This window comes from Sinocyclocheilus grahami, unplaced genomic scaffold (assembly GCF_001515645.1).
Source record: "Sinocyclocheilus grahami isolate Dianchi unplaced genomic scaffold, SAMN03320097.WGS_v1.1 scaffold526.1, whole genome shotgun sequence".
NCBI lineage: Eukaryota > Metazoa > Chordata > Actinopteri > Cypriniformes > Cyprinidae > Sinocyclocheilus > Sinocyclocheilus grahami.
Genome location: NW_015505705.1, coordinates 522,624 through 537,376, shown reverse-complemented (window position 1 = coordinate 537,376; position 14,753 = coordinate 522,624). Strand labels below are relative to the sequence as shown.

The 14,753-nt window shown below is 38.5% G+C and overlaps 1 protein-coding gene across 1 annotated transcript in view; it reads right to left on the bottom strand.

The window, feature by feature from the left end:
* Positions 1-7,790: 7,790 nt before the first annotated feature.
* The window catches only part of dchs1b (dachsous cadherin-related 1b), a 114,261-nt gene continuing 107,298 nt past the window's right edge, over positions 7,791-14,753 (bottom strand). The window contains exons 15-21 of the mRNA XM_016237887.1: positions 13,934-14,047; positions 13,575-13,786; positions 13,055-13,206; positions 12,532-12,662; positions 12,133-12,419; positions 11,713-11,854; positions 7,791-11,382 (exon numbers count right to left, since the gene is read on the bottom strand). Of these exons, the coding sequence (XP_016093373.1) occupies positions 8,759-11,382; positions 11,713-11,854; positions 12,133-12,419; positions 12,532-12,662; positions 13,055-13,206; positions 13,575-13,786; positions 13,934-14,047 (3,662 nt within the window). The 3' untranslated portion in view covers positions 7,791-8,758. The remainder of the gene's footprint in view (positions 11,383-11,712; positions 11,855-12,132; positions 12,420-12,531; positions 12,663-13,054; positions 13,207-13,574; positions 13,787-13,933; positions 14,048-14,753) is intronic.

The window sequence follows — 14,753 nt, the reverse complement described above, 5'->3', positions numbered from 1 at the left end:
AGGAAGAGGACTTATACTGAATTGTTAAAAAAAAAATCACAGGCAGTCCATTCTGGTAAATGAAGTGTTGTTCTACCCGTTCAAAAACAAAACAAAACAAATTAAAAAAATTATTAAAAGAATAGTTCACCAGCAGCAAATTTTCATTTGGGGTGGACTATTCCTTTTAAATATGACAAAATATGTCCACTAAATACATATTTTTATGGTGACATTTCAAACATGTAGAAGATAGCCTACATTATCTTCTTTCCAGTTAATGAGGAAAAACTCAGCTCTATTTCCATAATTTTTTTTGTGGCAATGTCGTCAGAAAACAAAGTGAGAAAGGGGGAAAAATGAAAATAGATTTTTGCACACAAAAGTAAGCATGGGTCTTGTCAGAGGGAGTGCTGGAAAACAGGGGCAACAGGAGGCTCTGATAATGGAAGCAGCTCTTTGCAGAGGTTATGGATGAAGCCTGTTTCCTGCTGTTAATGTAAACTTAGGCCACACAAAAGAGAAGGTGACGAGAACTCTGATATTTACCGAAATAGAGCCTCTTTTAACTGCAATTCATCTTGCTTTCTCACACCATATTAAGGCTGCTATCTGAATTAGCTTTTTTGCTACATTTTGATTCAAGATTGATGTAAGATTTTCAGAGCCTTAGCTGTCTTACACATATTTAGAAAACTTTTTTGTTGTTGTTTGTTTGTTTGTTTGTTTTAATGCTGGATCATTTAGTAAGGGTGGACAAATCAAAACCAGGTGGGATAGTGTTACTGTCACACACTGTTTGGCTCATTAGATAATCAATCCTTCTCCTCAACTCTAAATGCTGCAATTTATTCACTTGAGTGGAAAAAATCTGTCAGAGCTGTGAAGGGAATTGTTTATGAACAGCCACATTACAACACAAAGATGTTGACAGCATCCTGGTTTCAGCATGTCCATTAATCATCTTTATTTGTAACTCAACATTTCTGCATTCAAAAAAACAGCTGAGTTATTTAATTACACAATGCAGCAACAGAAGTTTGAATGGTGCTAGTCTTCTTTTCTTTTTTTTCTTTTTTTTTACAAAATTACATTTATATACATTTCTTGTCAAGAGTGACTCCAGAGTCAAACCACAGCATCCTACATTTTCTCTTGGTTTTCTCGGGTGTATCTCCTCTAGACACCCGAGGAGATGTGCGAGCCCTCGGGAAGAGATGTAATTATGAGTTAAAGCCGCAGGCCTGTGACTCAGTACTAATACAGACCTGCAGTGACTCAGCAATTGAGTGGAAAAACAGGGGCTGTTTTACTGAACACTGCGACTTCGACCTGTAACTGATTCAACCATTCAGTCTCACTGCTTCTCCCTTGATTTTAACCAGCAGAAATGGAAAGTTATAATAATAGACGGGGGACAGAAAAGACACTAAGCAGGAGCAACACTTTGGGTTGCATTAAGAGCTAGGAAACCCCTTATAAGTATAAAAATTACATTTATATACATTTCTTGTCAAGAGTGACTCCAGAGTCAAACCACAGCATCCTACATTTTCTCTTGGTTTTCTCGGGTGTATCTCCTCTAGACACCCGAGGAGATGTGCGAGCCCTCGGGAAGAGATGTAATTATGAGTTAAAGCCGCAGGCCTGTGACTCAGTACTAATACAGACCTGCAGTGACTCAGCAATTGAGTGGAAAAACAGGGGCTGTTTTACTGAACACTGCGACTTCGACCTGTAACTGATTCAACCATTCAGTCTCACTGCTTCTCCCTTGATTTTAACCAGCAGAAATGGAAAGTTATAATAATAGACGGGGGACAGAAAAGACACTAAGCAGGAGCAACACTTTGGGTTGCATTAAGAGCTAGGAAACCTTCTGCCTTATGCTAACAGGGCTAACATTTTATATACATACTACTGTTCAAAAGATTTGAGTCAAGAAATTAATACAGCAAGGATGTATTACATTTATAAAGAGTGAAAATAAAGGCATTTATAATGTTACAAAAGGTTTTGATTTCAAATAAATGCTGTTCTTTTGAACTTTCTATTCAAGAACCCTGAAAAAGATGTATCACTGAAGTAATGGCTGCTGAAAATTCAGCTTTACAAACACAGGAATAAATTACATTTTAAAATATATCAAAATAGAAAGCAGCTATTATAAACTTTTTTTTAAAATCAGATAAATACAGCCTTAATGAGCATAAAAGACTTCTTAAAAATAAATCTTACCAACACCAAATTTTGAAGGGTAGCATATGTACTGTATAAATTAATATAAATTAAAATTGGAAATTGTGAAATTTTTAGTCCATGACTATTAGATTTAAAGTCACATACTGTATATACGCTGTGAAGTAAACAAACAAAAAAGTTGAAAGTATGTTTTAGAAGAAAATGTTTTTCTGTTTTTCTAATTCAACATTTCACATTTAATTCAATGTGTTACTTGAAAACCAAAATTATTATTTTATTAATTTTGAAGGGTAGCATATGTACTGTATAAATTAATATAAATTAAAATTGGAAATTGTGAAATTTTTAGTCCATGACTATTAGATTTAAAGTCACATACTGTATATACGCTGTGAAGTAAACAAACAAAAAAGTTGAAAGTATGTTTTAGAAGAAAATGTTTTTCTAATTCAACATTTCACATTTAATTCAATGTGTTACTTGAAAACCAAAATTATTATTTTTTTCAGTGTACTTGTGTCACTCTAACAACTTTTAGCAGACATTCACATTTAAAAATTCTTTAAAAAGTCTTTCACTTCTGGGAAAATAGAGCAAAAATACTGATGACTTATTCTGCACTACAAAGATTTTTGTCCAATCAAATGTTCCCTTTAATGAGATTGTCCCATTCCCAGATACCAAGACAAAGACTATATGTCTACAATAATTCTGCAACTTTTTCTTCAAGTTGTAGTTAAAGTCATATTAGCTTAAACGATTGAGAGGACATGACACTTTTGACTTTAATCCAAGCTAAAACCAAACTGTATTTTATTTCTGCAGCTATTTCCTTCTCTCATTCCATCTCTTTCATTCTCTCTCAAGCCCGGACTATCATAAATCAGGAGCTGTTGATGTGATCTATCAGATCCTGAGAGAGGGCACTCGGCACCAACTCTCTCCTCAGTTAGCGTCATTGATCACAACCTCTGAAAGACAGCAAACATCTCCTCCTAAATGAGGAAGCACTCCTTACAGCAGTGTTGGTACAATCTAATTTTACATTTAAACAAGCAAAACAGTGAAACTGTTTTTTTTTCTGAAGCAAAAAAAAAAACATATCATTATAAAGTTGATATAACCATTCTCATTCCTCTTCCATCTTTCTTAATCTCCAAATAGGAAAATCCTCACTTTGACACATCTACCAACCTATGTAAAATATATGTATCTCATGGCCATTACCATATTAAATAATATTTATTTTAGTGAGTTTCCAGGTAGTGTGAATAGGATGAAGGAAGGCAGCTTAAATTAATCAAGAAAGCAAATATGAACCGGCATATCAGATATGCAATAAAAGCAATGCAACCCGAAGACATCACGTTGGCTACCTCAATCAGAAAGACAGGAATGGATAGATTACACAGAAAACATGTTATAAGAGCAAAGCAACATGTAGCACAACAATTTGAGCAGTCCCTGCTGAATCGGACAGATTTTGAGGGTTACTTTCAGTCAGCTCTAATAAAATTGAAGACAGAGGAGGTTTTATTTAAGAAAATGCAGAAACCTCCCCTCTGCTCGAGCCAGATCTGCTCTTAATTAACAGATCCACTTTACAGGCACTTTTTAAGAACAGTTTATTGCATCTCAGGATGATAAGATCTAAGAGTCAAAACGACGGTCCTGTAATTCAAAATATATGTTTGGCATAACTCAAATTTCATAGAGACATTTACCGTTTGGTTTCTATTCTACTTAAGTAATTTTGACTTCGGAGAGCAATTCTAATCAATGAAAGATACATGTGACATTTTTTTCCATGAGGAATGCAGGGATCATTACAATTTACTACGGACCTGATGGGAATAGCAGACTTGTTTTAATAGCCAAGTCTAAAATGCCGGGATCTTTCTTTGAAGTGTATTTTCAAATTCAGCTATAGAGACTTCCCTTGTTTTTCTACCAAAGCATTTAAGAAATTATAAATCTTAAAAATGCATAAACTGCCCACTAACCACTTTAAAATTGATCTCATGTTATTAATAAAAAAAAAGCATTGCAGTTTAATATCAAAACCAGAGGTTTACTCTTGGACTCACAGACACAATATGTATCTTTCTGAGGACGGTGTCACAGTGGAATGCAGGTTGACCTGCCTGTTGAATATTCATGATTATTCTTATCGACACAATCTTCAATGGGAAAAGCTTGAGATATGCCTGATGATCCCTTTTAGTTGCAAAGAAATAAAATAAAATATATTTTATTTAATAATAATAATAATGATAATTAAATATTTATAAACCTAAATATATTATTATAAACCTATAAATATAATAGTTATAAAACTAAATAGAATAAAAAATTACAGCAGGTTAAAAATATTCAGCAAAAGTGTACCACAGCATTGGTAATAAATGATGGTGAGAAAAATGAGAAGACATACCAGAAATTGCCCCAAATCATTCAGCAGCCTTTTACTTAAATAATGACGGTCTAAAAAATATTTTTTTTTACAAACAGATAAAATTCTAGACTACTAAGTTCTGTGAAATGCAAATATGAGCTGTAATGGTTTCCCATGAGGCTGAAAAAATTACGAGATACCCACGATCTTAATGCTGTAGCGTATATGTTCACTCTATCCTCGTTTGTCAGATTTTAGGGTCTTTTGATCTACCAAGTCACCATAAAGTGTTCATACCAAAACAGGGTTCTCATCTAATGACAGCTAAATGGAAAACTCAGATTATGATAGTTATACTAATTCATACAGAATTTAAAAGGCATGTACTGTATACTAAAGGCTAGATGACAACATGCAACCAATGAGAATTTGAAATGTTGCAAAAAGGAATAAACAACTTAAAACAGCAGAAAGCAGTAAAATGTACAACCTGTGTAGTAACTAGACTTGATAACAGGAGCCAGATACTACATGTACCACAGATCACAATGCTTATATCAGACTAAGGTTAATATCAGTGATAAAGAAAATATGTTTATGCAAAGGTCACACAACTCATTGCAGTGTTTATAAGACACTGACTGTGCAAGCGAGTGAGATTGTCGTTTCTTTGTGATATCTGGGATGGTGTAAATCAGTTAGACATGCATACCACAGAGATGGAGGAGAGATGAATCTCTGCCAACACCAACTTCACAGCAGGGGATCAGAAAACTCAATATGGTAGAAACAAAGAAAACTTGAGAGCTTTTCGGTTTCAGCGCTTCAGTTTCATATACACTGTCTGAAAAAAACTACAACAGCTTGTTCCCGGGGCAGTATCTTTGAAGGTACTAATATGCAGCCTTTCAGTGTAAATAAGATACAAAAGGTGTACCTTTCGAAGGTACTGCCTCAGTGACAGGCTACAATTGTTCTGACAGTGTATGAAAATCATGTATTTTTTGTCCATTGCATCTGGAAAGGTACATGACATGATAATGAGTATGCATGAGTGATTGCCTTGCATAAACAACACATTTATAGCAAATATAATCAGTCATAGCTATTTGATTTGGCTAAATCATATGCTGCGTAATTATCAATATCCATGATATTTTCTTTTTGTATGAACAAAATTAATTTGAGAAAATGTTTCTTCATATCTGCAATTGATTTAAGAATGGGCACACCCTGTCTCTGGCTATACACAGCCTGAGGCCCGGCTTTAGTCTAGGTCTTTGGAACATACTGTTTTCTCTCAAATCGCTTTTTAATGAAGGACCAATTTGACTCTGACCTCTCCTGTTTCTTTTTTTTCTAAAAGCCAGATGATTGGCCTTTCGCTTACTTTGTAACTCCCCATCCACATTTTGATTTAAACTTGGAGGAAGGAAGACAGGAGACTCAGGTTTGACAAAAGAAATCAGTAGGAATTTAATATTTAATTTATACGTACAGATGATTTACTGAAATACTGTACTGCTGCTGGAATGCCGGCAGCCGTCTTGGAGAGTGATGTTTTCCAGACTGAGAGACAATTAAATGTCAACTTTTAAAGTGAATAGTGTAAGACAGTCTTCAGAAATGGCAGGCCCCTCTTTTACTTGCATCTTTTCTGGGTGCTAAACAGGGGCCAGTTACACTTGAGGCAGTTGCGGTATCAGGCATGCACCATAGGTAGCAAAACATCTCTGGAAGGTCATTCAAATGCTTAAATCGCTTTCCACAGAGGAGATTGTGAGATAAAAAAAATTGCATGGCACTTCTGAAGTTTCTTCTCAAAACAGAAAACATTCACTGCCTATTACAAAAGAAGGTCCATTTGATTCACTTCATCCTGAAAGGTAAATAAACTGCATCCCAGATTAAATTTACCAATGAAACAACCATAAGTTACGTAGACAATACAAAACTTTTTTTATTGTCAAAAAAAGCAGCACAGAAACAGTGTAACAGAGCTGCTGTTTTGTAAGAAACTATTTACATAGAGAAGAGACTTGAGGTTTCACCAATTTCCTGAAAGGTCCAGGTGAGCCGAAAAAAAGTATGGCCCTGTCTTTTATTTATTTATTTATTTATTTTTTACAATAAATTAGCTAAGATGCTAACATTCTAGTTCAAAGGGAAAGGGACAATACAACTTCAAAAGGCCTATAATAAACACTATGCAACATGGGTACTGCCTCAGTGACCGGCTACAATTGTTCTGACAGTGTATGAAAATCATGTATTTTTTGTCCATTGCATCTGGAAAGGTACATGACATGATAATGAGTATGCATGAGTGATTGCCTTGCATAAACAACACATTTATAGCAAATATAATCAGTCATAGCTATTTGATTTGGCTAAATCATATGCTGCGTAATTATCAATATCCATGATATTTTCTTTTTGTATGAACAAAATTAATTTGAGAAAATGTTTCTTCATATCTGCAATTGATTTAAGAATGGGCACACCCTGTCTCTGGCTATACACAGCCTGAGGCCCGGCTTTAGTCTAGGTCTTTGGAACATACTGTTTTCTCTCAAATCGCTTTTTAATGAAGGACCAATTTGACTCTGACCTCTCCTGTTTCTTTTTTTTCTAAAAGCCAGATGATTGGCCTTTCGCTTACTTTGTAACTCCCCATCCACATTTTGATTTAAACTTGGAGGAAGGAAGACAGGAGACTCAGGTTTGACAAAAGAAATCAGTAGGAATTTAATATTTAATTTATACGTACAGATGATTTACTGAAATACTGTACTGCTGCTGGAATGCCGGCAGCCGTCTTGGAGAGTGATGTTTTCCAGACTGAGAGACAATTAAATGTCAACTTTTAAAGTGAATAGTGTAAGACAGTCTTCAGAAATGGCAGGCCCCTCTTTTACTTGCATCTTTTCTGGGTGCTAAACAGGGGCCAGTTACACTTGAGGCAGTTGCGGTATCAGGCATGCACCATAGGTAGCAAAACATCTCTGGAAGGTCATTCAAATGCTTAAATCGCTTTCCACAGAGGAGATTGTGAGATAAAAAAAATTGCATTGCACTTCTGAAGTTTCTTCTCAAAACAGAAAACATTCACTGCCTATTACAAAAGAAGGTCCATTTGATTCACTTCATCCTGAAAGGTAAATAAACTGCATCCCAGATTAAATTTACCAATGAAACAACCATAAATTACGTAGACAATACAAAACTTTTTTTATTGTCAAAAAAAGCAGCACAGAAACAGTGTAACAGAGCTGCTGTTTTGTAAGAAACTATTTACATAGAGAAGAGACTTGAGGTTTCACCAATTTCCTGAAAGGTCCAGGTGAGCCGAAAAAAAGTAGGGCCCTGTCTTTTATTTATTTATTTTTACAATAAATTAGCTAAGATGCTAACATTCTAGTTCAAAGGGAAAGGGACAATACAACTTCAAAAGGCCTATAATAAACACTATGCAACATGGGAAGTTTCAACACTTTCAGGTTTTCTGTTTATAAATAATAAAATACAACAATCTTCCAATCATTCACATTACAAGTGTCACAAAATTTCACAACCGCACAGTATGGTGATCCTAGACACTATACAATGATAATACACTTATTACGGCTAGCATACATATACATACAAAGAATATCACTAAAATGTAAGAACTTCATTCAAAGCAATGGCAAGTCCTTCATTTAAAAATCGTAAATATCACTGTAAAATATTTTTTAAAAAGCAAGAAAAAAAATGCATCTCCCAGTCATAAACAAACATACATAATGACATCAGTTTGAGTTTCTATAGAGTTCTCATTGCGGTCTACAAAGTATGACAATAGCAGCTATTTTGTATGGACTTAACAAAACACTGGAGTTTCAAAGCTGTTTGAGTCATCAATATAAAAAGAAACAAACAAAAGGAGCAGTCAACGTCTTGCCTCCCTGGCCAGCCAGCGAGACAATACAAAACAACACACAACTCTTCATATCAACACTGCGGTGGCTCTGAAGAAGGGTAACGTTGCTGGACAATGTTTTTACCCTTTCAGTTACCAGACACCTGCGTCACCGTCATGGCTGAGTGACTGCCTTTCCGGGTATGCAACATTGCTAAGAGCGACTAATATGTCTTATCAAAAGACAAAATGGCCTCCACAAAATGGAGTAGAATGTTGCTTTAAATCCTCATCTCAGCCTCATCACTGTGCTCCAGAGAGTGCTCTGTGGTGCTGATGATGGAGGCTGAGGGACCTTGAGTGACACCAAATGGGGAGACAGCTGGGGAACGTGCAGCAAGTGGGGACAGTGAAGGGGAGAAACTTGGAGACATGGCTGCTGAGGAGATGGAGCCCTCATGGCTTATAGGTGAACGCCTTAGGGATGCTAAGTGGTGGAATGTCCGTGATATGGCAGGTTTAGGTGGAACAGATTTGGCTCCTGGATGAGCCACTGAGGTAATGAGGGGTGGAGGGTCAATTCTTGGCTTGGGATCTGTCTTAACTTTGGGTTGCAAGGGTCTGCGTGGATTATTGGGAGGTAAGCTTTCATCTTTTAGCCTGGCAATCTCTGTAAAGACACTGGCTAAGGGTTGGAACTGAGGGCACCAGTTGAGAAGGTAGTCCCAGTTGTAGCTGCCTCGCAGTTCCTCGTCACTTGCCACTATGGCTGTGAGGGAGCCATCAACCGAAGGTTTACCATCCTCAGGGAAAGCGTAATCTTTCGGCTGGGAAATATTTAACCCACGACCTACTCCAAGGTAGCCCCCACCTTCATCTCTGTACACTGGGAGCTGACCAGAGAGTAGGGTACCACTGAGGCTCCCACTGATGCTCCCAAGTTTCTTAGTTTTGAACCACTGGCTTGCATCAAGTGGCCCTGGTTCACAAGAAATATCAGAGAGTTGGTCCGCATCCTGCTGAATACCTGAATCAGGGCCCCTGGCGGAGATGTGCTCTTGCATGGAGGAGGTGATGCTTGCAACTCTTGGGTACTCATTGATCATACGGATTTCGTCATCCTCTGCTGCTTCAGTAGATCCCCGTCCACTGGAGTGAGAAGGATCTAGGGAACCTCCTCGAGTGTAGGAGCCTCCACCAGTTCCTTCCTCATCTCCTGCATATCCAGGAAGCGCCTGATGATAGATTCTGTCGCCCCCTGCGGGTTTAGACTCATCCAACTTCTGCAAAGCTGTGCCTGAAGACACGGTACTATTCCCAGTGTCTTGTCCTTTCTTCTTGCGCTTTGATCTTACTAGATAAAGGGCCACAGCAATTATGACTAACAATACTATTACTCCAAGAGAGGCAGCAATTATGCTCACAAGGAGGATGTTAAAGTCTGTAGCAAGACCAAAGGAGGTGTTGGTTATGTCAATGGTGACCTGAGCGGAAGCTACTCTTGAGGTATCAAGAGGGCTGTGGGCAGTCACATCCATAGTCATTAGGCGGGTTTCCCTCTTCGAGCGACTCCCTCCACTTGAGCTGCCAGAGCTGTCCATCTTTAGGTAGATTACACCGGTGGTCTTATTCACATCAAAATAAGGAGAGGAATTGGGGAAGGAGTAGAGTACAATTCCATCCACCCCACCATCCTCATCTTTGGCCTGTACTTGCCCGATGCTCTGACCTTTTTTGGCTCCCTCTGGTACCTCAAAGGACAAGTCTGAAGTGGTGAAAACTGGATCGTACTCGTCCTCTCCTGTTACATAGACCTGCATTGTGACAGTAGCAGAGTTGTTGCCTGCATCCACAGCCAAAGCAATTAAGTTAAATGAGTTCACCTTCTCAAAATCAAATATTTGCCTGGTACGAACTTCTCCCGAGTTTGGATCCACCAAGAAGAGGTCTTTTCCTAGGCCAGAGTGGTCCATCAAATAATACTTAAGCTGTCCATAAACTCCTGTATCATAATCGATTGCACGTAACACAGTCACAGCAGAGTTGGGCGGCTGGTTCTCACGGATACTGGCCGTTAATGTAGCAATGGGAAAGTAAGGTCTATTGTCATTGATGTCCTTTACCTCTACACTAATAGGAGCCAAGGCAAAATTACCATGGCCATCCGAGGCTTGTACTATAACAACATGAGAAATTTGTCTCTCTCTGTCCAAAGGCCTTTGAAGCCTCAGTGCCCCAGTCCACTGATCCACAGAGAAGAGTTTCATCTCATCTCCAGAGCTGATGCTGTACTGGACCTCTGCATAGGGAGCTGAATCAGGATCAGTTGCAGTCACACGTAAGACTTCTGTACCAGCAGCTGCCCCTTCACTCAAAGACACTATGTACTCAGCTCTACCAAAGACAGGAGGGTTGTCATTCACATCAGTGATTGTGATGATGGCTGGTACGCTGGAGCTACGTTGAGGAACACCACGATCCGAGACCGCAATGGTGAGGTTATAGCGTGACAATGCCTCAAAATCCAGTCGCTCTGCTAGGATCAGGGTTCCTACGGTCTGGAAGCCATGGCCCTCTATGAAACGAACACTGCTCTCAATCTGAAAAGCATTTCCAACATTCCCACTGGCAATTGCGAAATCAAAACCAGAGTTTTCCTGAGATAGGTCTCCATCTACTGCCTCTAATGTCAGGATGGTGGCTCCAGGTAACTGGTCCTCAGACACTGTGGCTTTGTACTCCAACTGGTGGAATATGGGGGCGTTATCATTGACGTCTATCAGCTGAACTTGGACTGTTCCAGAAGATGACAGAGGTGGAGACCCCCCATCATGAGCTTCAATGACTACATACACAGAGGGCTGCTCCGGGTCAAATTCTGCTTTCTGTCTGATGAAAAGTGTGCCTGTAAAGACATTGGAAGTGCTTTTACTACAATGTTAATGCTTTAAATATAAACTATATGCTAAAACTAGAGGCTATGGCTATTTAAACTAAGTGCTGCTGACCTTGTTGGTAGAGGCGGTTTTCATTAACTCCACACACCACTTTATGTAAATAGCATCTACTACTAATTGCACTTATTGTAAACAAGATGTTTGTTGCTACTTATACTTAGTGCATATTTATCTACCACTATTCACACTTTATATAAATAACATATACATTCTTTCAATTGTGTAAATAGCCACTGCCAAAGCGATCAACATGCTTCGTATAAACACTGGGATTATACCATTTTTAGGATCAATGTAAAACATGTCCCTCGATGAAGACACCACTCGATAGGTGACCTTTCCATTTTCTCCTGAATCTCGATCTGTTGCTGTTACTGTGATAACGGGACTGCCTGATGGAGAATGTTCTGGAAGTGTTACCTGGAAACCAAAGTCAACAAAGCAGCTGTTACTTGGCATGCTTTTTCTTGTATTCACAGTGATGTCATTTTGAATAAAAGCATCTGCTAAATGCGTAATGACAACAGCACACTTTATTCTTGTGTGAAAGACTACATGTATATTTATTCTTTAATAAATGTATGTATTTTAGCATCCTAATAATACTATAGAGAATGATGTAGCCAATAAACCTTCATTAATCCCAGAGATAGGCATTGTTTTAAAATACTTTAAATGGTAGAAAGAAAAAAAATCACCTGATATAGATCTTGTGTAAAAGTAGGAGCGTTATCATTTATGTCCTCCACCAACACAGTTAAATTGGCTTCACTCTGGTGCTTGGAATCTGAAGTTCGAATTGTCAATGTGTACCATGTCCTCTCCTCAAAGTCCAATGGTGCTGTCAAAGACACACGGCCATTGTAACGATGGATATCAAATTTTCCCTGTGATGAAGCATCCAGCTGCAAAGAGTAAGACAGCACTGGGCCAGAATCCACATCATTTCCAGTAACCAGGGTGATCTCAGTACCGATAAGAGAGTCTGTAAGTGGGAAGCAAGGACACAACATTCAGATACAAGTACAATAATAAAAGTGCTTGATATCATGTCTTTCAAGGTTAAAAAGTTAAAGGTCACCAGTTAGTTCACTTACTTTCTGGCACTCTAATTTCTCGTGGCACTGGGATGGTGGGACTGTTGTCATTGAGGTCGACAATAATCACTGTAATGGTGGTAGTGCCTACTAGTTTAGGGCTGCCACGATCAGTGGCTTTTATCACCAGCCTGATTCAAATGAGATAAAATGACGCGTTAGATTCATTTTTCCTAACATACATCATATGATAGATGTTTCTGTTCAGTTTCTTTTGGGGATCAAGAGAGAGAGAACAAAATATGTCTTCTGTTTTCAGAAAAAGCATTCGTACAACAATCCAAAAGCACTAACAGACCAAAAATGTAGTAAATTAAAAGCACACAGTTTTAGAGGAGTTGGGGAACATTTTAGAAACAAAAAACATAGGGTAAAAAAACTAAGAGGGCTTGAACACATCACACACACAAAGTAAATAACGCTGGAAGGACAGTTACATTCCACAGAACAGAAGGAAATTAAAGACCGGCACAGCACTGACTTCACTGGCTGAAAAAGCACAGCAAACATGATATACACTCACTGTGCCTGTGTCCAGATTTCTCTGTCCATAATGGCCGTGGTTGTGATGCTGCCAGTCAGAGGGTCAATCTTGAAAAGGCCACTTTGACTCGAAGACTCAATGGAGTAAGTCACCTGACCATTCTGACCCTGGTCAACATCCTCTGCCACAACCTAATGTGTTCGAAAACAGACTGATTAAGCACAGGCAGGGTACGAGATAAACACTTGCCAGGTGCTAAATTTGAGTACAAATTTTTGGTAACTTTATAAGGAACTACAACATAATGCATGGTTTAAATCTGACAGTTACTGATGTTAAGTCAGAAACAGATAAATAATTTAATGGTTTGTATGGTTAACAACAATAATATAATTTTTAAGGGCAAATGTTCTTAACTCTCCTGTGATTGGCTAGTGTTGCAAAATTTACTATGTAAAAAAAATTATCTGTAAAATATTTTTGTTTCAATACTTCTCCCAGTATGTTTTCAATTACCTTTGACCTTTTAGAAATAAAAGAAAAATAAGAAACCACTCGCCTGAATGATGGGAAAGTCATAGCCCTGTGCTTCATGCATATAAGCCACATAGTTCTGCAGCTGGAATCTGGGTAGATTGTCATTCACATCCTGAAGAATTAGGTTGACAGCCATGAAGGAGTTTGAGGATGTAGTTTCAGCCTTCACCACTAGACGGAGTCTTGGAGAGTCCTCAAAATCCAGGCCATTTGAGCTCTGTACCCAGATTTCACCTATGAAAGCACCAATAATGCAGTGAAGTAGGTCAGCTCACTGGCATTGTAAATAATCAATATTATTTTTCAACTTTCTGATGAGTTTATGCATGCATCTTGTCCAAATTCAAGGTGTTTTCATATTTCATGGGTTTCCCATCTGACCTGTACTGGAGCTGATGCTGAAGGAATGGTATTTGTTCCCACTGAAGATACTGTAAGTGATGCCGTCACGGGTGCCGTCAGGGTGCTGAGCCTGAGCCTGGGCGACTGCAGTGCCTGTGCGGAAAAATACACAAAAAACTCAATACTCTTCTGCCACACTCACTTAAACTGATGGATTGGCTATCAGTGCCTCACTAAACTGACTGTGCCAGTGAGTGCTGAAATACAATGCTGCAGTTTCATCATGCAATTCACTGCAGAAGTTTTCAACTGCCTCATGCCAGTGCTTTGAAATGAAGATACCACAAAGAATAGCTTTTAGTTTAGGATTTGTTATAATAATAAAAAAGGTCTGTATACTTTTGCAATGCACTGTGAGAAGATGGGTTTTAAAGGGGTCATATGATGCGATTTAAATTTTTCCTTTCTCTTTGAAGTGATACAAGCTCTTGGTGCATAAAGAAGATCTGTAAAGCTGCAAAGACTAAAGTCTGAAATCCAAAGAGATATTCTTTATAAAAGTTAAGAGTTCTAACACGCCCCCACATGTCTATGTCACGATGTGGGAAAATGTGCATAACGCAAAGAAAGAAGGCGTAACTTTTATTTTCGCTGTAGTATTGTTGCTGTCGCCATGTCGTGAAGACGCTGTGTGTTTCGTTGTGAAAGAGAAACTACTTTGTTTGGTCTTCCAAAAGAGGACGATATCTGCTTCGACATGCCTAGGGCTGATTCCGTGCTGGTCGCTGAGGAAATACATCAACTTCACGCTGTGGATCGCCGGATCGGCTTTCACCGTGGACGAAGCGGAGTCCAGCCC